At 38.6% G+C, this 24,637-nt stretch overlaps 2 protein-coding genes across 2 annotated transcripts; both read right to left on the bottom strand.

The window, feature by feature from the left end:
• Positions 1-5,652: 5,652 nt before the first annotated feature.
• LOC116257922 (fatty acyl-CoA reductase 3-like) lies at positions 5,653-10,042 on the bottom strand. The gene is made up of 10 exons (XM_031634968.1): positions 9,961-10,042; positions 9,766-9,869; positions 8,710-8,912; positions 8,340-8,440; positions 7,972-8,164; positions 7,702-7,863; positions 7,213-7,294; positions 6,720-6,986; positions 6,263-6,390; positions 5,653-5,816 (listed from the first exon to the last, which is right to left on the bottom strand). Exons 1-10 carry the CDS (start codon positions 10,040-10,042, stop codon positions 5,654-5,656), a joined length of 1,485 nt encoding a protein of 494 aa, XP_031490828.1. The 3' UTR covers position 5,653.
• Positions 10,043-15,049: 5,007 nt separating this feature from the next.
• On the bottom strand, positions 15,050-18,793 carry LOC116257837 (fatty acyl-CoA reductase 3-like). The gene is made up of 10 exons (XM_031634871.1): positions 18,712-18,793; positions 18,528-18,631; positions 18,180-18,382; positions 17,813-17,913; positions 17,348-17,540; positions 17,068-17,229; positions 16,504-16,585; positions 15,975-16,241; positions 15,514-15,641; positions 15,050-15,209 (listed from the first exon to the last, which is right to left on the bottom strand). Exons 1-10 carry the CDS (start codon positions 18,791-18,793, stop codon positions 15,050-15,052), a joined length of 1,482 nt encoding a protein of 493 aa, XP_031490731.1.
• Positions 18,794-24,637: the final 5,844 nt, after the last annotated feature.

Below are 24,637 nucleotides of genomic sequence, written 5' to 3'. Positions count from 1 at the left end.
AGCCCATTAATTAAAAGTTGGGTACATATTGGCTGGCTTCAAACTCGTTTCTCTCTTCAAATCCAGACCACATGGGAAGGTGCTCCGAATATGTCGCCCACCAGGGGATGTGGGCTCTGTGGACAGGTTGGGACGTGGATCGTTCATGGCCCCCTTCAGATTAACCTGTTCTTTAATTTGGAGTACGTGTATGCATGAATCTGAGTCAAAAGTAATGAAAGGGAATAATAAGTTTTCTAGATGGATCGGCATTCGAACATCCTTTGATGTTGATGTGTTATTTGGTAACACTAATAGTTGCTTGATTAAGCAATCTTTGAGTCAGGTTTATAAAACAGTAACTATCTAGCTATTCTTATAACTTGCACTTTTGATAGGACATGTCTTTTACGCGACCATCGTTCACCAACAAACTCACTCGTGGGCATTTTAAAAGCTGAAAACTACTAATTTGTGAAAGAGATACTTTTAAATGCATTCCATATGTAACAATAGCCACATTATTGCTCCTACTGTTTGAGGAAGAGGAGTCATGTCGTCAACTGGTGTTTGATCCCATGAGCGAGGCACCATGGCCACATACTTTAGTCCTACAATGTAGAAGCACCAACATTTCCCCCTTGGACATGAGAGACTAACATGGCCCTCCCACTTTCAATGATGGAGCCAAGGGAGGGCCGGTAGGAGCCTTCGTCCCCCTCAAAAGCAAACAGGTTTCATACATACTCTTCCAAAGTAGGGTATAGGAACTAAAAAGCGACCAAGACCTGTTCCACTTTTGTTCATGCAGTCAAATTAAGACCCACGTACATGCAAGTGAATGAATCCAATCGATTCTTTACTTTATTGATCCCTGCAAGGAGCGCTGGTTTTTCCATTGAAAGCGTAAGACTTTAAAGGCCTTTGGCTTACAGCAGCAAAAGATGAGATTGAGTTGCATGCACACTTTTGTGCGCGTGCACACAACAAGTATGCATCAAAGGAGGGTGGGGGTATTTTTTTTGAGATTTTTTTAATAAAATAAAGGACATTTTAAACTTTTTTTGCTCTTTTTTAAATTCTTTTTGCCTTTTAAAAAAGTATTTTAATAAGGGTGCTTTGGTCATTGTATACCTTATACATGGATTTCCATGAAAACAGAAGTATGCATGCTGATAACCAGCTTAGGCGAAAGATGGGAGAGGCTACTCAGATGTACCTAGGTTGGAATATATATGCCTCCAAAAGTTCATTTTTCTATTAAAATTATAGCTTGCATCATGCAACATATTTGACCAGGGCCTTTTAACACGTCTTTTGGAGCGAACCAACGACTTCAAATAATTTGGAACACCCGTCATCCTTAGTCTGGTTAATAATATTTTGAAATGCTTGCTTATTCTAATTCGATTGTCTCTCGAAACGTTGCTATTTTTGCCTACAAATCTAACTCATGTAGGTGGACATGTAAAATAAATTTAAGAAAATATAAAAATAATTAAAGATAGTAACAATTTTATGTCTGCATTGAATTTTATTGGCCAAAAGCTGATATGTTATTATTACATTGTAAAACTTCATAGAACCTACTTTACACATCTAGCTTACTTTCACGGTTCTTTTGTTCTTTCTTGGAATTATATGTATGAACTTGAATGTCTTTACTTGTATTTATATACCTGCGTTCTTCTGTGGACAATTAACAGTTTGAGGAAGTGAGATAACCGTGGAAGGCATGAATTGCGACTCGTCCATTTTCTATGTTTTATTTGTCGGTGTGCATCTTTTCAGGAGTACGCCACCCTTGTGTAAAAAATGATCATGCGCCGAAAGTATATCATATAATTTGAATGTATGTTTACTTCAATATCCTAGCATTGGATGTACACAATAAACATTTTAATCTTGTTGTTATCTCATAACTTTTTCATTATCTCATATCTCTATCATTATATCATACTCATTATCTCCTACTCTTGTCATTATCTATTACCTAAACGTCTGAGATAATGACAAAATGTGGAATGAGATAATGACAAGGGCATGAGATAACAACAAGGGTATGACATGAGGACTATGAGATGATGACATGAGCGAGGCAAAAAAGACTAAGAAGTTTCTTTGTTGGTCAGGGGCGAAACCAGGATTTCGTTTAGGGATAGGCCAAATAATCTGACCTCAAATTTGGGTAGGGCTAAACTGAACCTAAACAAAAAAAAACATTGAACAACTTTTTTTTTTTAATGTAAATTTGTTTTTCCAGCTAGTGTGGGGCGGGCCACGGCCTAGGCGCCCCCAGAGTATATTAGTCATAATGATCTGCATGTAAGAAGTGACACAATCATTTGGTTTCAACTTTATCAAATCCCAAAACCTTACTTTTTTTCATGTTTTTTGTCTGTCACTACAAAAGTTTTTGGTTTTCTATTAACTAGGGGTACTTTTCTTCATTACTATAGTGCTGCATGAAAATTTTGTGTATGGCACAGCGTATATAAGCCGCTTCATTTTATCAGTGATGGGTCTGTCATGTTTAATTGTTAGATAAAAAAAAATGACCTTACAAATACACATTAGTTTGCCTCTATAGATCCAACCCCCATCCACATCGACCCTACATATGTTGACGCCCTAAATATGAGAGCAGCACTACAAAGAAAAGTGGATTTACTCACTGCCAGAAAATGTTGGTAAAATGGCAATGCACGTTGGTAAAATTTTTATCAATGTCTATGTCGGTCGTCCGTGAAGAAAAAATGTCCATAAAAACTTTCAATGACATTTCTAAAACACCCATCACTGTGCGCGTTGGTGTAGGCATCATCACCGATACTTCCTAAACGTAATTTAATAGACGATTAGTGATGTTGGTAAAAAACTTTTGCCAACATCCATATGAAAGCTGATAAAAAAAATTTTTGGACACCTAGCAGGTGTTTCTTGACTGAAATGAATGGCAAGACTACCTTCATGGAAGACCTGTACGTGTGTATATATATATATATACTCAATTCCAATTGATTCGAATCTAACCCTACCTATTCACGTCCTAAGCTTTTTACCAGGATGTCGAGATTGATGTTTGGCAGATTATCGAGGGCACGGATCAAAAGGTGTAAGTGTTTCACATGCGCCATAGATCAGTGTCTTTTTCACCCGAAACTCGGGCTCGGGCTCAGACCCATTTTGACAAATAAGACCAGAACTCGAACCCAAGTCCGACCTGATTAAATTAAAAAAATATATTTTTAATATAAAGTAATATATAAATATAGTTAATTATAATAAAATATTATAATTATATATAAAAATAATAAAGTATATATTAAAAAATATTGTCAAGCTGCACCGGTCTTGTCCGGCCCACCCGAGCTGTTCCAGTGGTCTTTTTTTCCCGGCCCAAGTCAGGTCGGGTACCCGTCGATGTCCAGCCTTACCTTACTTCTACTTGTTCTTTCCTTCCGCCATCAGTATCACTGTCTCTCTATCACTTTCTCCCTTTTCTCTTGACTGGGATTTTGATTAGCTTAGGTTTCATTTGGGATTTTTTTGTGTTTGATATCAGATTTATGTGTTTTTTTATGTTTGCCCTTCCTTTTCATTGCTCTAATTAACTGATATCAGGTTTGTTGATGAATTCAGGCTCCACAAAACTGGAACAAATTGGGCCGCAACATCATACTCCCGATTCAAAAGAACATACTTATTGCAGCTTTTTGGACATCAGATGCCAAGGAAAATTATCACTTTATTTTCTTTCCCGTTATAGTTTCTATAGGCAGTCGTAGTCGCCCCAGACAGATCGGTTGTTTCATTCCGCCACCACGTTCAATTTCCGAAATTGATAGTCAATAATTTGAAGCTTTAACAGGTTCAATTTGTACAGGATTGCAACTGTTTGCTAGTATGTTTGGCCCCTGCCCTGCAAATCCGGCGCCCTGGCCGTTGGTATTGTGTATTAATATCTTACTGACCCACCCTGACCTAGAAACGACTTTTCTGTGGATTTTCTTCCAATCATGCAGGCAGGGGAAAGGGGTGCGACTCTATCTCTGCTGCGGATGGCATCATTTAGGTCTCGTTTGATGCCCATGAAGTCTTTTACCTGGTCAAACTACCATTGTATGGAAAGAAGATTTTTTGGTGGAAAAAATTTGGACCTAAAGACTTCCAACTTTTTTGCATGGGATTTTTTTCCGATTTCAATATGGTAAAATTTCTTCTTGATGCAGCAGAAAAACCATACAAACTTTTAAAAAATCCACCTTGTACAGTATTTTTCTTGTACACCAAAAGGGGCCTTAGTGCTTGTTTTTTGTTTGTTTGTTAACAAATTAAGAGATGCTCTCGGCTGAATGGCCGCTGTTCCATGTTCCCCTGTTTGTCATTCTCTGTTGTTTCCCTCTTTGTTTCAACGCACAGAGGGCTCGCTGCTTACAAAAGCACCGAATGAAGAGTCTCCCCTTGCTTTGAGTCTCCATTTTTATTTTTCCTAGTTTTATTGGACATGCAAAGCACAAAGCTTTCTGTACAGAAAAACTCTTTGTAATCTTCTTTTTTTCGGTGTTCCTTATTTTGAGACACAATTATAAAAAGAAATATGGCACTGGGGCTGCGAACTATCATTTTTCAGTTTTTGATTTTTTTTTTTTTTTTTTGCTAAAGGATCAGGTACTTGATAATGCAGGGACACAATGCTTTGACATTCATATATATATATATATATATAATTTCTTGAAGCAATCTATTGCAACCATTGGTGTGATCTTACTTTGCTTGTATACGCCAAAACATGTTTGTATTACTAGATAGTTGATGTTACAGAAACATGTTAAGGCAGTATTGAAGCATATGTTACTGGAAAACAAAGAACGAAGCATTGGTGAATTACCTTGAGCTCAATGTGATCAATTTTTCTTAACCTTATGCATATGCGTCTCACAGATGATGATTGGCTGCTTTTGTAGGTTACTCTAATCAAAGAAAGTGAGGAATCAACGAAGTGCGGCCAGCCAGCAGGTTTTCCTTCTTCTCCTTTTCTGCGCTATGGCTTGTTGCCTTCTAGAAAAATATTGTGCAAAAAAAGTTGTAGTTGAAGACGATCACCAAGTGGGCACTCCCACTAACATTTGGACTCCTTTCAATGATTTCTGGGGTTACTCCCCATATTGACTGTTTATATCTTTACTGTTTTTTATTGTGAAGAACAACCTTCAACAATCATATATCTGATTGCCTGTAATATGATTATCATTTGTAATCTCGGCAGGTTGTAATTTTTGTACTAATTGTTTTAATTATGTCAAAGTAAAATTATTTAAAAAAAATTAAAAAGTCATCTCTGGCGATAAGCATTTAGCCAGAAATAGCCATATCTGGCACTCAACAAGCGCTGGTGATGTCCGGTCTTTGGCGCTATACCTGTGCAAGAGCCGACCACAGCCCTGACACTATGTTTTTATTGCCATACTCTTGAGCGCATCTCACTCGAGAGTATACCCAGATTAGGCATGTTTGTAGAAGAAAAGAGAAAATGTTTACTCATATTGCAAACTAAAACGAATACAGAAGCATTCAGAGGCTCATATCATGAGCTACACATGAAGTATAGTCCTCTCTACCTTCAGAACAAGAGGATAGTACGAAAAGTATTTTACGGTCCCCTTATGGCAATTCACTTCTGCACCATCGCATATTTCACAAGTCCCGGATAATACACCTTCATACAATATTCTTCCCAGTTAATACATTTGGGATCAAAGTTGAATAGCTCGGCCTCTTTCATGCCACTGGCTTTCATGGCCATCCTCAATCCCTCCGCGCTGCTATCGTCGAATCTGCAAATTAACATCAAATCGCCAAAAGCATTGAGATAAACTTTCCAATATTCAACTCAAACTAATATTCAAGGCCATGTGAAGGCGAAAAGTCTCTATTTAAAGTAAATGCAACGGACTAATGTTTTCAATTATCATGAAGGGAGGATGATCTTAAAATATAAAAATTCAACTTGTATTGCATGTGAAAATACGTGAATAATTAGGATGCTTTGACAAGGTATTATTTGCATTACAAGATCGAACCAGGTAACGGAATAGGATTTGACAAACAATGTACAGCTGGTTAGCACCCTTTTTATGACAACAATACTGTAACGTTCAATGAGTTAATCCAAGTGTCTGCTTATTAGCTGAGCGATATATATATATATATATATATATATATATATATATATATATATATATATATATATATATATAGAGAGAGAGAGAGAGAGAGAGACCTTCCATCAAAGAAGACGTATGGATCGTAGAGCTCCGCCAAGTACATGGCGAAATTGTACTTCCTTGTAAGATCCCTGTGCAAGCGCCCCCAAACGTTGAACAGTGCAAAATTTGCCAGCCTCAATACCTAAAGCAAGTACTAAATTTCTCAATTAGGAAATCTGATGAAATGAACATAGTCCGCCAATCATTTCAGGAACTCGAAGTTGGTAAAGATTACTAATTGAATTACTTGATCCAATAAAGGTTTCATCTACTTGGCTTGATCAGGGTTAGATTTTGAAGGCCTATCATGCGAAAAACGTCAAGAGCGGAGCGATTGACATAAATTTTTAATGGATTGCCAAAACCATAATACTTAGTTGCAATAAAATAACCAAAGGCAAGGAGATGGATTTTTTTCAAGATTTACCAGCTGTGAGGATGAAAACTGTTTCTGATTTCTGTAAGATTTACCTGTAAGGGCACATTATAGTAGAAATTCATGTACTTCTTGAAATCATCCAAGCTAGTATAGAGGAAAAGTTTGTCCACACTAATGGCCCTGCCATCCTTCCCCTTGACTGGATTGTTGGAAAAGTAGCGATGCGCGCAATCGGCTAGTAGTGAAGTAGTAGTTGGATTTTGTTTGCTCGATCCGACATGGTAGATGAATGCCTGCGGTTGCCATGAATGTGCCACCATCGAGACCACCATGGCATTTACCACCATGTCAGCAGGGATCTGTTGGTGCCATTTTTCAAAATTAGTAGCTTTCCCAAATTTCATGTCATGCCTATATGTTAAGCAGAAGAGTAATATCGGCGGTGATCCGTGTTGAGCTACCGATCACGCCTGTAATCTTTAAATATTACGAAAATTGTCGTAGAAGTCAATTCAACTTCTTCTTGATTGTTTCGTGATTACAGCAAAACAGAAAATGAGGCCTCGAATCAATAAGGATCATTACCACATCAATGGGGAAATCGACATTTGACGGGAAACATTTCAACTTCCCCTTGCCATAGCTCATGATTACGCTTCCGGCGGTTCTGCAAATCGAACAAGGTTTACGAATAGTTCAAATTGTTTCTCGCTGTTCTTTCCCTCTCAATGAAAATGAAAGATAATGAAGTAGGAGTGGTAAGATTAACCTAATAACATCAAAACCACACGCAGTTAACAAGTCCTAAACTATCGATCACAAAAATGAAGGAACATATATAATTCTGCTATGTTCCCCTTTCCTGTTTATGCTACTCCTGCTGCAGCGGATCCTTTTCACGTCTGACCTGTTTTTCACTTTCAAATCACACTCTCTCTCTCCCTCTGTGTGTGTATGCATGTTCGTTCAACCTGTATGACTAAGAGAGTTGATTACGACTTGGGCATGCCAGATTACTACTGCACTCGCATCACCAATAATAATTTATTCTTGAACCCGGAAAATGAAATTTACCTGAAACCTTCAATCCAACCAGGGAAAGGATCAACCAAAGTGGATTCAATTATAGTTGGACGGATGATCACCAAGGGCAAATCTTTTCTGGACTCACCGATCAACATTTCCCCCATGGCCTTCGTAAAAGCATACGAATTAGGCCAACCAAAAGACCTTGCCCTGAGTGAAAACAGTTAGAGGGTTTCAGTTCAAAGCCACTCTTATAAAGAAGAAAAAACATGTCAAGCTGTACGTTTCGGTCGATAGGCAAGGGATCGATTAGGTGACCTTTTGAAGCCCAGTTCTTTCATGGCAGCAGTTTCTTCCGTCTTCTCAACTCCTCTGGCTCGGAGCTCCTTCAGCTCCTTCTCCGCTAGCCGCAGCTCTGCTTCTATGTCAAGGTTGTTCTGCCCGTTCGCTGTTTCCCCCATTCGGATCGGTTTCTCCAACACCAACCCGGACTTGCACCCGCAAACGTATGCTGAAATTAAGGCGAATCAAACATGTTGGTCTTTTATGGCTAAATAACATTTCACGGAGGCCTGACAAACGCTCCCTATCAGTTAAAGGAACCCATTTTTTCTTAGCTTGGTGGACGAAAGATCATGGAAGTCTCGAATTACAGAAAGCACGTACGAGATCGAAATTTACTTAACCTGTGGAGACGTGGAGGAACATCTGCAGTTTGTGGCATCGTTGGGCAAAGGCCATTACTCGATCAGCTCCCATGGCATTAATGTTCAAAGCTACGTCATACCTGTGCTCCAAAGCAAAGTTTAATGAATAAAAAAACACACACGTATATATACACCGTTCGATCTACCCTAGATATTAATGAAACCTATCAATTGAACCTCTTTAAAGTTAGATCAGTACAGAGGTGCATGCTTTTTTTTATGCCACATACGAAGAATATGCATATGCCTTCTCTTCTTCATGTCTTTCAAAGAAAACCTCTTTTAGTGAAATCGACAGAAAATAGAGCTGCGACATTTGACCAACATGTCGGTATTGCAGTGCACGTACCTTTCATCGAAGCTGGTAGTTGCAGCAACATTGGCAATAATATCGACTTCCTCCATGATCTCCTGTTTGAGATGAGTCTCTTGGATCCCCAGGTCCTCCACTGCCATATCACCGGCGATCGGGCAAATCTTTTCGGAAATGAAGGAATCGAACTCGTCTCCATGCTTAGTTCTCAGGACTCTGAACAATTCCTTGCTTATCACCTACAGAAGTGAATTATTTGCTTATAAATCCACTGATTCATTAGTTTGCGTACGTTGCTCCGTCGTGAGGGTCCATTTAGATAAATTTCAAACTTTTTTTAGAAAATATTCATCGTTACAACAAAAGACACGTTACTTCTTTCGATAAAAGTGCATGTTCCGCCAAACAGCAGAGTCTCTAACCATTGACTTCGACAGAACCTTCATATAAACATACATAGATAGAAATTTGCTGGCTTCCCGATGTCGTCCGATGCTAAATAATTAAATATATCACTTAAAGTCTTTACATCCATGACTATGAGGCACATTTTATTATATAGCGAAAGCTTATGACATCTCTAGTATCAGCAGATAATGTTCTTTACAATGGATTTAATTATTATACATCCAGTCGCAGCCAGTTGATTTGAGTTTTTCATATATATATATATATATATATATATATATATATATATATATATATATATATATATATATATATATATATATATATATATATATATCTGCTACATGTTATTAAAGGACTAAAAATTAAAAATATACCGCTCAAACATATATATATATGTGTGTGTGTGTGTGCGTGTGTGTGTGTGTGCGTCTGCTAAATGTTATTAGATGATTAAAAATTAAAAATATACCACTCAAAACAACATGGTTAAAACACTACAAACCTTTGTTAAAAGCACTTTCAAATATTGTTGTACCACAAACCATTGCTAATCCTTCTAGACCACTATTTCTTAGCAACAGGTTTTGAAATTTTAGTTGTCCACAACAGTTAGATTCAAACCCCATATATTACCCCATGAATTTACCTGAGTCCGATACGATAACATGGCTAGTATGTTACCTGCGTATCGATGCGACGCTTGGCTGATTTAGCATCAGAGGCACGGACAAGCAGATACAAACGCTTCACCTGTGGCTGAACCCTCAGTATCTTCTCCACAAATACTGCACCCGCAACCCAACAGCATAAGAAAACTACCCATACATATATATTTTCTAGAGGGGGAGAGAGAGAGTGTGAGGTTGTTCTCATTACTCTTTGCAAGAAAGCCAGTGCTGCCGGTGATTAAGATGCTCTTGTTCTCTAAACTCTGGGCAATGCTGTTGAGAGTAGCCATTTTCGCTCTCTAGCTATATGTATGTATAGTCTCTGATAATGAACTTAAGAGAGACGCACACTCTGATCTATCTCTCTCTCGCTTATCGCACAAGAGACCGAGAAGGACGCTTCAATATAAGCGCGTTGGGTGTTTGAATGCGTCAGTGCTGCTTCTCTGCTTGAAGGTCCTTCTCTATTTATAGCTGCAGAAATTCTCCATCGACCCCGAAAATCCCTCTTCTTTCCTAAAGGCATGTGATGGGGTCCGTCTTGAATCAGTCCCATCCCAAAGAGATTGAGTTGCACACGCTGGTCGGTGCATGCTACAATGGTAAGCCAAAAAGTTTTTAAATGTTTCATTTGCTTTTATCACTCTTCTCACTTTTTGCTCTTCTTTTTTAAGTGTTTCATTTGCTTTTATTTTTGTTTTCACAATAAACTTATCCACTAATGATTGGTAACTTATAGAAAGTTAAACAGACTTAAAATATTAATTCAGTCCAACTGTGACTTGTTTTTAATAAATAAACACATAAAAACAATCCTACCCATCCTATTGGTCTTTCAAAAATGATGCAGAAAAAACAGCACTTTGGGTGTCACGGACCATTTGGAGAACAATGAATATGCTGCCTTAGAGATTTTCAGCTACAATAAATCCTTTTATAGAAGGTAGAAGTTAATTGACAGATCATGCGTCATAGAATCTTCTTACTGAAATATTGAAGGTTTGTCTTGTCTTCCGTCGCTGTTTGATATATCTAAAATCACGAAATTTAGAATTAAAATGTTTAATGTTTAAAAAAATAAAATTGTTGAACAAACCGGGTAGTTTGTTTTTGAAATTGAGAAACTGAAATCTACAATTTTGATTTCATTCCAGTTTTACGAAGAATTATTATGATTATGAAATTTTTTATTTTTAAATCAAAATTTCAAACCATCAAACGCCTTCTTAGGATCAACTGTTTTGTTAAATGAGCTGACCTGGAACTTAAATTAAAATTCAACCTTGTAAACGGGTCAAGCACGAGCAGAGGCGAAGCCACGCCCGGTGCCCTCAAAGTTCTTTATTTACAGTTAATATTTTTAAATATTTGGTGCTTCTAAAAAAATTTTCTACCTCTATCACTGAGCACGAGTCACGAAATGAATTGGGACATAACTCGTTCTTAATTCGTCATGCTTATTGAGTTCAGTCGTAATGACAGTGGGATTGAATGTGACTTGTGGCCTTCTCTTAACCAATCGAGCCACGTGGGGAACTATAAATCCCGTCATATGCCATGTGGGGGGCATGTTTTTTTTTCTCCCTAGTTTCCGAAGCATGCATGAAGCCCAAGGTTCGTCAACTTCACGTATTAACTAAAGTTACTCAAAAAGGGAATAGGGATTTCATGCTCTGCATGTTTTTTGTGAGGTGATATTAAAATGCGCCTGTTTTTACGTGTGTTCTTCAATCCAACAAGGCCCTTCAACAACCCTCCATTTCCTGTGTTTTGCGTAAATTAATCTCACGATTGTATCGGCTTATTTCTTGTTAGTATATAAGGTAAGTAATCTCCCATCAATATTGCCGGAAAAAAACGAAATGAAAGGGCTAGCCAAAATGAACTACCTCTTTCTTGCGGGAAATGCCTCACATGTAATGTAATCGATGACATGCAGCAGTAAAACTTTTTCTTGCTCTTAAAGAAAACTTCCTTCATTAGTGTGTAATCGAGAAATTATTTTATTTGGCAACACATGGAGAAGATTTACGAGATCCTCCACCTCCAGTGTAGGAGGCATGCTGAAGCGAGCGTCCGACTCGTTATTTTCAGTTTTTTCTTTCTTTCTTTTTTTCGTCACGGGAGACAGGTTGAGGCGACTGTCTATCTACTTTGTATTTTTTCTTTCTTTCTTTTTTTAATTATATATCAACAAATCAATCTTAATCTAAACCAATTTGAAGTTCTCAATGCAACATTTTCTTGCTGATCAGAAAATATTTGTATTGACGTAGACTTGCTGATCACCCCTAATCGCAATCCTTAATTGCCAGAAAAATTATTGATCTCTCTTAACCACATGAACATTAGTTGTGTTCTTATTTGTTTACTTCTCTTCTTCTCATTCTTCTTCTTCATCTTGGAGAGTGCAAGAGGGCTTCATCGATCCTAAACACTAGTATGTAAAATCTACAATCCCAAAGATTCTATGAGAAACATACACATATAGGTCCGTAACATGATATGATATTTGCGGCGTGGTTTGAGCTTCCTAATGAGATAGGCTGGCCTTACTTCTCTTAAAAGACGTACATCTAGCCTCTCCCAAACTATTCTATCAAAACTTATTCAGAAGATTTTAAACATGTTGATGATTAAAATTTAAAAATATATATATTATAAATAATAGTCACCACATTAGCATCAGCGACCGTCTACGGCAGTTTTAACCAAAATCTGTGGTCTTTCATCCACTAATTTGACTTTTCATCTCTCCCTCTTCTTAGTTTTCTTTCAATCATTTTTTCAACATTTAAAAGGACTTATTATTAATTTTGTACCTACCAATGTATTTTATATATATATATAAAATGGGCCAGCACACACTATTTATCAGTTGGGTTTCAAGCTGTCGGCCTTCTGTTTTTAGGTGGAGGGCGGCTATTGCGTCGATACGAACAACGTCGAGTAGTTTATCTGTTGTCAAAGATTTCCTTTCCATTGCAACAAAATATGTTCTTTTTTTTTTCCATCATTCTTAATTAACCAACCAAAAAACACAAGATTGAATACTCTTTTCCTCCCTTTCATTCTCTTTTGCTCCATCGAAACAGATTGCTAATTTTATGACGACGAAAGTTGATTCTGTGAATAAAGGCGAAGAGTTACCTGCCAGCAATCCTCTGGCTGGAAGTTGAATCCTTCAATGCCCGCCTTCTAAATAGAATATATGGACAAAGATCCGTCAATGCCGGCCAGGGACAGCTACTTGAGAGGTACAAACAAGGATGACGTAAGTGGCGGCCGAACATAAAACCATAATTGGCTGACTCATTGGATTAGCTCAGGAATTGCACAAGTTAGCTCCCATCGCTAAAAAACCTTGTTATGAATTGCACAAGTTTGCCTGATTCACCTCTGACTTGCCCCTTACTCAGTTTACTAGGCATTGACTCGGCACAACTAGGCATAGACTTGACAGTAACCTGAACATCTGCCGATTCTCGTCCAGGTTTGCCAACTATGCATGAAACAAAGAAAGAAATACTTAACATGTCAAGTACTAGTGGGGAAACCAGTTCATGTACATTCATACCAAGAGCTAGAGGGATGCACATGCATTGTCCGCTAGCTTACGGCAAACTAGCAACTCCTCCAAGTCGCAACCAGAAACAGCCGGGGCAGGAATACCTCACATCCTCATTAATGAGGAAAAACTCTGGTAGTTATCATAAACACATATAGTGATTGGTAGATCCTCATTTATTTATATTTAAGTACTCCCTGTAGCCTATGCATCATTGGGACACCTCGAATAACATTTGGGGAAAAAAAAGGTTGAATACGACAATGACAATCTGAGACTGGAAAAAGGAAAATTTGGTGGAGTCACCCTCGCTATTAAGTCCTTAGAACCCCAAAAGAAGAATTCAATTAATCAAATTAAGTGCTTACAACCGTTTCTCCAACTTTTAGAAAGCGGAAATGCAAATGCGGAATTGTTCAGAAAAATAGTAAATGAAATAAGCAATGCTTAACATGGTCTTGTCACTCGAAAATAATGAGCGAGAAATATGAAAATTAAAGTTAACTACTAAATTGGTTGAAGGCCGGTTTTTTTTGTTTTGACTGCCAATTCAATCCGTGTGTCAGCCCATTAAAAGCTGGCAACTCCAGCCCCACACGGGAAGGTGCTTCGAATCTGTGGGCTTTGTGGAGGGGCCGCGGCCACCTGTTGGTAGAGGCAAAGTCACATACGAGCTCGTGTGGGCAAACTTGCTTCTCTCTTTAATGCTTTTTATTTTTATATTAATATTTTCATGAATTAGTGTTCCTCCAACGCTCCGCCACTGCATGTTGGCCATACGTTAGGTGAAGATCCATGTTTAAAGGAATGAACCTCCGGATTAACCAGTTCTTTAATTTGGAGTGCATTTATGCATGAATCTGAGGCAAGTAATGAAAGAGAATCAAAAATTATCTCAATCAGCACTGAAACATCGGACGAAACAATCTTTGAAGCAGAGACGTAACTAGCTAGCGAGATATTCTTATTGTTCTATTACCATCTAAGTGTAACCATCACGATCGTTCACCAACAACTACAGTCGAGATACTTTTGAATAACAACTACCTTACTGCTCCCACTGTTTGAGGAAGAGGACCCATATCGATCGGACCCCCATGAGCGAGGCACTATGGCCACAAACTGTAGTGCTACAATTTTCAAGTACCAATATTATTTCCCACTTGGCCGTGAGAGATGAACAAGGCCTATGGTGTTTTTCCTCCCACTCTTTCATGAGGGTTACCACTCCCATTTAGTAATTATTTTGAATTGTTTTGTATTTCTAATAAATCATTACTAACACATTAAGATATGTAGATTTAGAGCATGAATTAGATTCCTAGGACCCTATTAGCTAAAATGAACGCTTTAACCATATTGATAAGTCTAGTTGTTAATTAATTTTAATAACTAATAAGCTTTTGCTTTCTTGAGGGAGAGCGAAAGATGGTAGTTGCTATGAGCTATTATGATTTTTTTTTAATTAAAGTTAATTATTTACACAGCTAAAGATTTGGTTAAAAAAAAAAAAGCACCTTCGTTTCTTTATTAATACCCTGCCCTAATTGTATTGAACAGATCGAGCGCGAACCATCTTTTGGGGTCTAACTACAGGGTGTGCCCTGGTTTACAAACTTATTCATAACGCAAACCGAAAAAGAATACAGAAGCATTCAGATGCTCAGGTGAGTCCTGTCAAGGCATCGTATTTCCCAAGGTAGTTAATTTGGAGTCCCCATGCAGAAACTCACTTCTGCATCATCGCATATCGCACAAGTCCTGGGTAGTACACCTTCATATAATATTCTTCCCAGTTAATACACTTGGGATCGAAGTTGAACCAACCCTCCTCCATGCCACCGGCTTTCATGGCCTTCCTCAATCCCTCCGTGTTGCTATCGTCAAATCTGCAAATTAATACCAAATCATCGGAAGCATTTAGAAGAATCTTCGGAGATTCATAACTTCAACATTCATTGTTGATCAGCGAGAACCGTGTGAAGATTGAAAGTCTTTCTTCATAGCAAATACAAAGGACTAGAACCTTCAATTATCACAAGGGCCATCGATGGAGGAATTTACCTTGTTCATTCTGTTTTTTCTGGTGTTCTTTTTTTTTTTTTTTTAGAGTAGAACAGTAACAGTTAGTGGGCTCTGTGCTTATCACGTATACACATATATACACAAAGAGAAAGAGAGAAAAAGAGAGACCTTCCATCAAAGAAGACGTAGGGTTCGTAGAGCTCAGCCAAGTACATGATGAAATTATACTTCCTTGTGAGATCCTTGAGCAAGCGACCACAAATATTGAACAGTGCAAGATTTGCCAGCCTCAAAGCCTAAAGCAAGTTCAAAGCATCTCAATTACACAATCGGACAAAATGTCTCTAGTCCTCCAATATCATGGGTTCGATTTACTTTCCAGCTGAAATTCATGGTGGTTAAAGACCACTTGATGAATTTGAGCCGATGAGAGTTCCAACCACACTTGGCTAGCTAGGGCTTTAAATTTAAAACCCTTCAATATCATAAGAACGTCAAGAGTGGTGTAACTGGCATAAAACTAATGGATTGCCAAAACCTCATTATTTTATTTGAAACCAAATAACAAAGATTTTTAAGATTTATCTCTAAGAGAGAAAACAGAATTCTGAATTTTGAGCAAGATGTACCTGTAAGGGCATATTATAGTAGAAGTTCATGTACTTTCTGAAATTATCCATGCTAGTGTAGAAGAAAGGTTGGTCGATGCTAATGGCCCTGCCATCCTTCCCTTTGACTGGATTACTAGAGAAGTAGCGGTAAGCGCAATTTGCCAGTACGGAATTACTCGTTGGATTTTGTTTGCTCGATCCAACATGGTAGATGAATGATGCAGATTGTCGTGAATGTACCACCATTGAAACCACCATAGCATTCACCACCATGTCTGCAGGGATCTGTTTGTGCCATTCACAACTATTAAGTTTCAAAAGTTCCTGTTACGAATTACTTGAGGATATGTGATTTAAATAAGATAACACGGTATCTGGTAAGTAGAAAAAGTAACATAATATTCCGTTTTCAATAGCCTGTAATCTCTTTATAGAAACAAAGGAAACAAGAAAATCAAAGTAACAGCCAAATTCCATCTTCTTGTCGATTGTTTTGCGATGCGCCAAAAATGTAGAAAAGAACTTGGGTTATAACGGAGAAAGTTACCACATCCATAGGGAGTTCCGCATTTGCAGGGAAACATTTCAACTTGCCCTTGGCATAGCTCATGATTACGCTTCCTGCAGTTCTGCAAAATTGTACATGATTTACAAATAATGAGAGTTTTGCCTACAGTCCAACTGCTCCTTGCTTTCTTTGCTTCTCAATTAGAATAAAAGATTAGTCGAACGAATCCGAATGTAATAGCTTGAAAATCTTAGAATGGCGACCAATGGAGAACTGCCGATGATAAAAAACATGATTCTGTTTTTTATTATTACATCGGTAATAATCTGGCCAAAGGAGGATTGTTCAGAGCCGTCTCATCGGTAATGAGATAGATGTTGGGTGGTTAGAACATTTACCTTCTCTCTCTCTCTCTCTCTCTCTCTCTCTCTCTCTCTGTGTGTGTGTGTGTGTACGTGCGCGTGCGTGTGTGTGTGTTGGTGTGCATTTTGGTTATTTTTCTTTGACTAAGACAGTTGCTTACGAGTTGGGCCTGCCAAATACTCGCGTCACCAATTTGTTACCAATTGAAAATTTTCCTGGAACCCAGATAATGAAACTTACCTGAAACCTTCAATCCAGCCAGGGAAAGGATCTGCCAAAGTGGCTTCGATTATGGTTGGACGGATGATCACCAGCGGCAGATCTCTTCTGGACTCACCGATCAGCATTTCTCCCATGGCCTTCGTAAATGCATATGAATTAGGCCAACCAAAAGACCTTGCCCTGAATGAAGCCAATTAGAGGGCATCAGTTCACAGCCACGTTCTCTAAGGATCAGCATCAGCATTAGATAATTTTGACATTAAAAGACGCAAGCTAAATAGCTAATGCATTTGGCGACCTATTGAGGCCTAACTCTTTCATAGCTGCTGTTTCTTCCGCCTTCTCAACTCCTCTAGCTTGGAGCTCCTCTAGTTTCTTCTCCACCAGCTGCAGCTCCTTTTCTATGTCAAGATTAGACTCTCCGTTTGGTGTTTCCTCTATTCGGATTGGTTTCTCCATAATCAAGCCGGAGTTGGATCCACAAACATAGGCTGAAATTAAGGCAAGTCAAACATGTTGGCCATTTATGGAGACATTTGCAGTAGTTTAAAAACTCAACTAGCTATTTATGTTTTCCCGAGGGCAAACAGCACTCACTAATGAGTTATGATTGGAAGATGAACAGGCGTAGAAGTTAGTGGTAGATTATGGACTTTTATCCTTCTCAAAGACAAATTTTTAAGTAGAACTCTTTTGTCTTAGCTTGGCAGATGAACCGTTTGTTGGGCAGGCTGAATTTACAGAGTAGGGGAAACAATGGAACCTGTGGAGACATGGAGGAACATCTGCAGTCTGTGGCATCGTTGAGCAAAGGCCATCAGTCGATCAGCTCCCAAGGCATTGATGTTCAACGCTATGTCGTACCTGTGCACCCGAGCAAGATCTGATTAATAGATCACTTGACCGTCTGATCAATCCTAAATGTTAAACCTCATAGATTCCATAGATTTTGATATTGTACACAAGTGCACACTTTGCTATGCCAAGTAAGAAAAAACATACATTGTTACCCAAATTGAGAACACCTCTTAGTAAAATGGACATGAGATCGTAAAAGAACTGAACTTTCAACAAATGACTAGGAAAGAAGATTGGCCAACATTTTATCAAACATCTACGCATGCACGCACCTTTCATCAAAGGTGGTAGTTGCAGCAACATTTACGATAATATCGACTTCCCTCATGATCACCACTTTGAGATGAGTTTCTTGGATCCCCAAGTCCTCCACTGCCATATCACCGGCGACAGGGCAAAGCTTTTCGGAAATGAAGGAATTGAATTCGTCTCCATGTTTAGTTCTCAAGACTCTGAACAACTCCTTGCTTATCACCTACAAAAGTGAAAGTAAATTTTATGAGTATTTGCTTAAATCCCGTAGTTCATGAGTTTGCATGCACGTGGGTCACTAACTTGAATATGGCTTATGTTGCGAACGTGGCATATATATATATATATTCACGTCCTAAGCATCGTACCTGGGTGTCCAGGCGATGTTTGGCAGATTTGGCATCAGGGGCACGGATCAGAAGGTACAAACGTTTCACTTGCGGTAGAACTCTCAGTATCTTCTCCACAAATACTGCACCCAGCATGTCATGAACTACTCATGAATATACACATATAAGGGAAAGGAAAGACAGAAAAAGGTTGTTTGATTACTCTTTGCAAGAAACCCAGTGCAGCCCGTGATGAAGATACTCTTGTTCTGTAAATTTTGAGCAATGTTGTTCAGAGTCGCCATTGGTCTCTGAAATTGAATGGGGAGGAATGGAGCTTCCTCCCTCTCTCACTCTGTGTTTGCAATCTATAACAGAAAAGAAAAGAAAGGCAGTTCACTATACTGCGCTGGTGCAGCTTCTTGATCGAAGGTCGCTCTCTATTTATAGATGCAGACGCTTCTTCAATCTTCACCACTTTTCCAGGCGTTTCAAGGAAAAAGTGTCCCATGTCCACATCAATGTGCATGCAGCAAACGACGCACACTACTACTTTGGGAAACGCATTTGATGGGGTCCATGCATGTTAAAACGGTCCATTGCAGTTGGCCACACGTCGGCACCTTTCCCTGTGAGCACCCCTCCATTGTCATCCTGCTAGATTCCACTTCATCCTGTAAAACAACCGTTACTAAAAATACCATTAATTATTGCTACACCATGAACCGTTGCTACTTCCTAATGCTCCGATCGTCATTATTTTAAATGAGAGAGTAAAAAGTCACCGCTAAAGGGGCCTCCCTCTTCCTAAGAAGAAAGGCCCAAAACCTTTCCTTGTTTCTTTAAATACATGAATGTGGGTCGTCCTATTAGACAACTCACATCAGCCAAGCCCATCTCAGCCCAACAGGAGGAGAATGAGGAATCTCTCTCTCTCTCTCTCTCTCTCTCTCTCTATATATATATATATATATATAGTATTGTTAGCTAGTTTCGTTCGTAAGACTGGGAGGATCCACATGCATTGTCCACATATGGGCAAAGAAACTGCAACTGACAATCCAACTAGAAACTGCCGGGGCAAGTATACATAACATCCACTAGTTACAAGGAAGAGAAGCTCAAAAAGTGCAGGCATTTATCACAAAGAAGATGTCCCGTACCATTGGCGAATATCTAAAATGGTTACTGACAAAAATATCTTCAATATTAGAAAATATTCAGATTCTATTCACTATACCAGATTATCCTGATTTTGTGCTAGTTTCCCTCGGAACAGTTCACCGAGAAGATTGTACTTGTATTTGCTTGGCGTTCAAAACAAAAACAAAAATAGTTGCTTTTAGAAATGATAGGAGTGGGGAGGGAGAGAGAGGGATTAATTAAGCTAGGCTTGTCTAGGAGCACCCACATTCACTTAAAGCAATGTTATTTTCTTTCATAAACTTTAAAATCCAACCTTGTACATGTTATAATTTACAAATTTCTTTTTCTTTTTTGCAGAAGAAGCTATAAATTATATGATTGTAGCATACATATGGACATCTTGACATGATCTTGAAAGTTTTTCAGATTTGGAAGGTCGGGAGAGTGGAAAGGGGATGAGAATGATGTACACACTAAAAAATTGTTGTTAGGATTTTGGAAGGCAATATCTAATTTTCTCTTATATACCTACGCAGTGCTAGAGCCACGCAGACATTCAGTAATCATGAACACAAACGAGCCTCAGTTCCGTATCACACCCAAGAGAAATATCGTATGTATTAGAGTCTGAAACGTATCAGAATCCATAAATTTCTTTGTCGTCCCCTTTTATCATTATAAAAAAAAAAAAAAAAAGAAACGACGATGGAAAATATCTATCAGTATCTCAACCGATACTGGGGCCGTATCGGGGCGACATATCAGCCCATATTCTAAAAATGGTCATATATATTTCTGCCCCTACGAGTCAATACTGTCCAGTAGCAGCGGAAAAACATTGTCTAGCAATAATTGAAGGAGCGACGTGCGTGATGTTTGTGTCATCTATATATTTTCGGGACAAATCAAAGCAAGGTGAGCCAACAAAGTTGAAACTTACTAAAAACTATGGAATCCCTTGGCAAAGTTGGAGGTTCTTGAGCGACGTATCCTTTCCCGCAAAAGGTTTGGCTCCAGACAAGTGTGTTTAAGCAGCAAATGCTGCTGCTTCCTAAAGGGGAAAAGTTATATTCACCATACATTGAATTGGCTGATGGAGACAGGTCTCCCCTCCATCCTCCTAGATCGTAACGGAAGTTTAACGAGATATATAAAATTGTCTTCCGACTGTTAATTATATAAAAGAAAAAGGAATACCAAATGAAGAGAAGGAAAGCCAAACGGTCTCTTCTTCTCTCACCCTCTCTCTCTCTCTCTCTCGATGCAACTCTTCTGGCCCGAAAGAGGGTTCCCTACCTTATTATACATTGAGCAAAATTGATGTCAATCACAGGAACCCCCTTTGCTATTATTTGAAAATGACATAGTTGGACATCATCTATTTGGAACTTGTGGATGTTCTATCAGTGTGCAACATACCTTGTGTCTGCCATCCAACCAGGGAAAGGGCCATAATAGGTTCACCGCCGGTATATCCCTTTGTTTTTTTTTTTGCTCCAATCAACATTTCTTCCATGGTGTGCCGTGGCCTTTGTGAAGAAGTAAGTGTTAGGCCAGCCAAACAACTTTGCTCTCTAGAAGAATGTACATTAGAATTAATTCATAAGCTATCAGGGCCATTAAGCTCCAGATCAACAAGCATCTGGGATTGTTGTATGCACCTTTGAAAGCCAAGTTACATCATGGCAGACCTGTCGGCCTCTTTGAAGTTCATCCAATCTCTTGGTCATGTCTTGCCACTCCAAGGTCGAGCTTCCGACGAGTGTTTGAATTCATCGCTACCAAGCCAGTCTCGGCCAGAAACTTATGCTTTAAACCACAACAAACGTAAAAAGGGATACGTTTTTATTTTTATTGGGGTCCATGCTTGTTATTTTTTTCCTTTTTTTTTTTTGTTTTAAAAATTATAATTATTTTTATTGTCTTTTATTTGTTAAAACAAAAGAAAATTTGAAAAACAGTGCTTTCATCTAGATTGGTCTCACAAAAGTGACCAAAATCTTGATGGTGTTAGCCTACTCTAATCAAGATATCGACAACTTTGGCTCCATTGTTTAAGTGACCTTAATTGCTAGGCATCCAATGTCTTTTATCGTTTTTCTGAACGATTTATCTTTCGATATATTTTTAAAACGTTTTGGGCTTTTTTTTTCTGGTCGTTTCGTTTGTGACTTTACGGTGTAGATTTCTTGATTTGTGGAAGAGAAAAATAAAATTTTGGATGTTCAAAACTCTTGTTCCTTTTGCTTTTCAGACGAATCTTGGATTTTCCAGGACTTTGGGCGCAGCACGACCGCGACACGGAGGTCTGGAATTGAAGTTTTCATTTGAATTTCATTTTCAAGTGGAGAATCAAATTTCCAGACAAATGAAACGCCTGCTGACTGATTTTTGGCCTCACTCTGGACCCGTTTGAACAAAGACGTGATTTTCTCTTAAAAGCGCAGCGCTTTAGAGATCGATGGTCATACCCGCGGAATTTTTGAGCTGGATTCTTAATTTTAAAATCTTTGCGGTTGGCCTGAAACCGGGAAGTATGAACGCTACCACTTTCTAAAATGTTTATTATGACTTAAATCGATCGAATTAGGCATTAATCCCATGAGTTCAAGCCGTATTCTAATATTCAACTTATGAGCATTGCGTAGTTCATAAAAACGAAGCCGATGGAGAAGGAGGCAGATTTAAATATGCCACCCTCAACACTCGGTTGATCAGTTCCTGTAATCAATCAAACAAATCTACAGAAATACTTGGAAGGCACTTGAATGCTGTGGCGTTGAATGACATTTATTTGTGGGCATGAACTCAGGGTACTGCGCTGCTGCTGCTGCTGCTGGTTCCCACTTTAACCGGTGGAATTGGGTCTGGATCCAAAGCTTTTTAGTTGATACGGGGTCGTGAAGGTCCAGATCCGCTTTTTTGTCAGGAGGCAATGAATGTAGGAAGATAAATATATTTATTGAAATGAATTCTTGAGGGTACTGGCACTGCCCTGTTTTAATTGGCCAGCACCGCAACGCTGAAATGGAAGCACCTGATTGGCGTCCGGGCTGATCTTGCAGAATCGATCGCCGATCTGGACCTGGCACTTATTGTTCACCTGAAGGATCGAATTTAATGATATCCAAAGCCTTACTGGATCAAGTCTATCATGCCATCATCGTTTAACTCGTAGCTGTTTTCTTTTAATTATAGATAAAAAGGTAGGTGGTCCAAATGAAAATAGTCCAAAAGTTTTGTCACTCAATAACGTGCATGTCGTGTGGTAAAAGGCATAGCATACGAATCTTAACTTCGTTTCCAACTAATTCAAAAAAAGAAGAAAAAAATACGGCCCTCAAATACGTAATAAAAATCATTAAAGGACACTAAGCAAACTGAGGAGTGTTGATATATGAGCGAGCAAGTGGTAAAAGACAACCAACATAGAAATAAAAATAAAAAAAAATTTGTGCAGCTGTGTCTGTGTGGGCAACTGCCCACTTAGGTGCATGTGTGACTTCACCCCTGCCTAAAAGGATGCCATGAAAAGCTGTGGCCCGCATCGCACGATCCCTAATAAGAGTTTTTTAAATGGCTTGATTCAGGGTTGATATATATAACAAATTTGGCAGCTTCCTTTCTGCACCGTGCATCCGTAATTGGTTTTGGTGGTGGGACCTACTCGCACATTTATGTGGTTTTCATTAGAATTTAAAATAATCCGCTCTCCCCCCCTTTTTGACAGTACCTGCCTTCCACCTTGTGTTTTGAATATCATATTATGTATAGCACATCCTTCAAGTTTTCTATATTTTTATCATTGAACTGAACTAGTTGAGGACTTTCTTCTAAACTATATGTTGGAGAACCATAAACTAAGGATTTGAAATATCTTCCGAATTCATATAGAACGATGCACTAAACAAAAGGGTTTAGGAGATCCTTGTTGACCCGACGCAATGAAAGGCCTCTTAGGGACACATTGGAGGCGGGATCCGAGTCTGAACTGGGTCGAACTTATTTTGGTTAAAGATCTGGTTAACCTCAAACTTCATCTCGTCTGCAAGCCAGCTTCAATCGTTTCGGTGATTTTCGATATCCGGTTCAGGTCCACTAGTGCTACTCACTCGTCAGAGAAAAAGTAAATGGATGGAGAAGAAAGTGTTTTGGGCATCGTGAACATCCCGAAACTAAGACCACCTGTCAAAATCTAAGGCCGATTATGAGTTGTGGGTGGGTGAGAGATGAGAATACTTCTACCTCCCATTAGGGCTTGGATCGAGATTATATTAAGCGGCACAGCAGGGAAACCATATACATATATATATATATATATATATATTTATATGACTATGAGCGCGCCGCCACCAACTTGCCTTGTCTTTGTGTGCATGTGCCCTCCACATGCACATGTCTCTGTATAAATGAAGCTGGCTACTGCAAACAATATGTTTAAAGGCACTAAAATGTCCCTTTGCTTCGAAAATAAGAGGAAAACAGATAGGTATTCGTGTCGGTATATCGGATTACTTTTTTTTTTCTGCTAAAAAAATTAAAAATAATTTGAAAAATAAATTTACTCGGCTCGAGTTTTTAAAACTCAAAGTCGACTTGATTAAGCTCAAGTAGAAGAAGATTGGCGCCAAACATTTCATTAAAAATTTATTTTTGTTTTTTCAAAAGAAAAAGTAGCATATGGATTTAAATATAGAACTTCCCACAAATTGAACCCATTTGAGCAATCTACTTCTTTTTTTTGATTATTTTATGAGATGTATTTTATATATTTCTTTCTCAAGCTTAATCAACTTTAAGTGAGCTAAACCCAGTTAACTCGAGCTCGATTCATTTATGTTGTCGAGTTTATTTCTTAACTCAAACTCAACTCGTTCAATAAATGAGTCCAGTTCGAGTCAAGTTTATCGAGCAAGTTGAGGCGACTCGTTGAATACCTGCCGTCTGTCGTCGAAAAGGCACTCATCGTTCAGTGGTTCCAACAATCTTTTGGACTTTCTTGT

This window comes from Nymphaea colorata, chromosome 1 (assembly GCF_008831285.2).
Source record: "Nymphaea colorata isolate Beijing-Zhang1983 chromosome 1, ASM883128v2, whole genome shotgun sequence".
Taxonomy (NCBI): Eukaryota; Viridiplantae; Streptophyta; class Magnoliopsida; order Nymphaeales; family Nymphaeaceae; genus Nymphaea; species Nymphaea colorata.
This window is presented reverse-complemented; position numbering and strand designations above follow the sequence as displayed.

Excerpts from the sequence above, each read along its gene's own strand:
- LOC116257922 (XM_031634968.1), bottom strand. The coding sequence starts at position 10,042 with ATGGCTACTCTCAACAGCATTGCCCAGAGTTTAGAGAACAAGAGCATC. Across the intron at positions 9,870-9,960 it reads CACTGGCTTTCTTGCAAAGA|TATTTGTGGAGAAGATACTG; the intron begins GTAATGAGAACA and ends TTGCGGGTGCAG. Across the intron at positions 7,295-7,701 it reads GGTTGGATTGAAGGTTTCAG|AACCGCCGGAAGCGTAATCA; the intron begins GTAAATTTCATT and ends TTCGATTTGCAG.
- LOC116257837 (XM_031634871.1), bottom strand. The coding sequence starts at position 18,793 with ATGGCGACTCTGAACAACATTGCTCAAAATTTACAGAACAAGAGTATC. Across the intron at positions 17,541-17,812 it reads GTTCCTCCATGTCTCCACAG|CCTATGTTTGTGGATCCAAC; the intron begins GTTCCATTGTTT and ends CCTTAATTTCAG. Across the intron at positions 17,230-17,347 it reads AAAGAGTTAGGCCTCAATAG|GGCAAGGTCTTTTGGTTGGC; the intron begins GTCGCCAAATGC and ends GGCTTCATTCAG.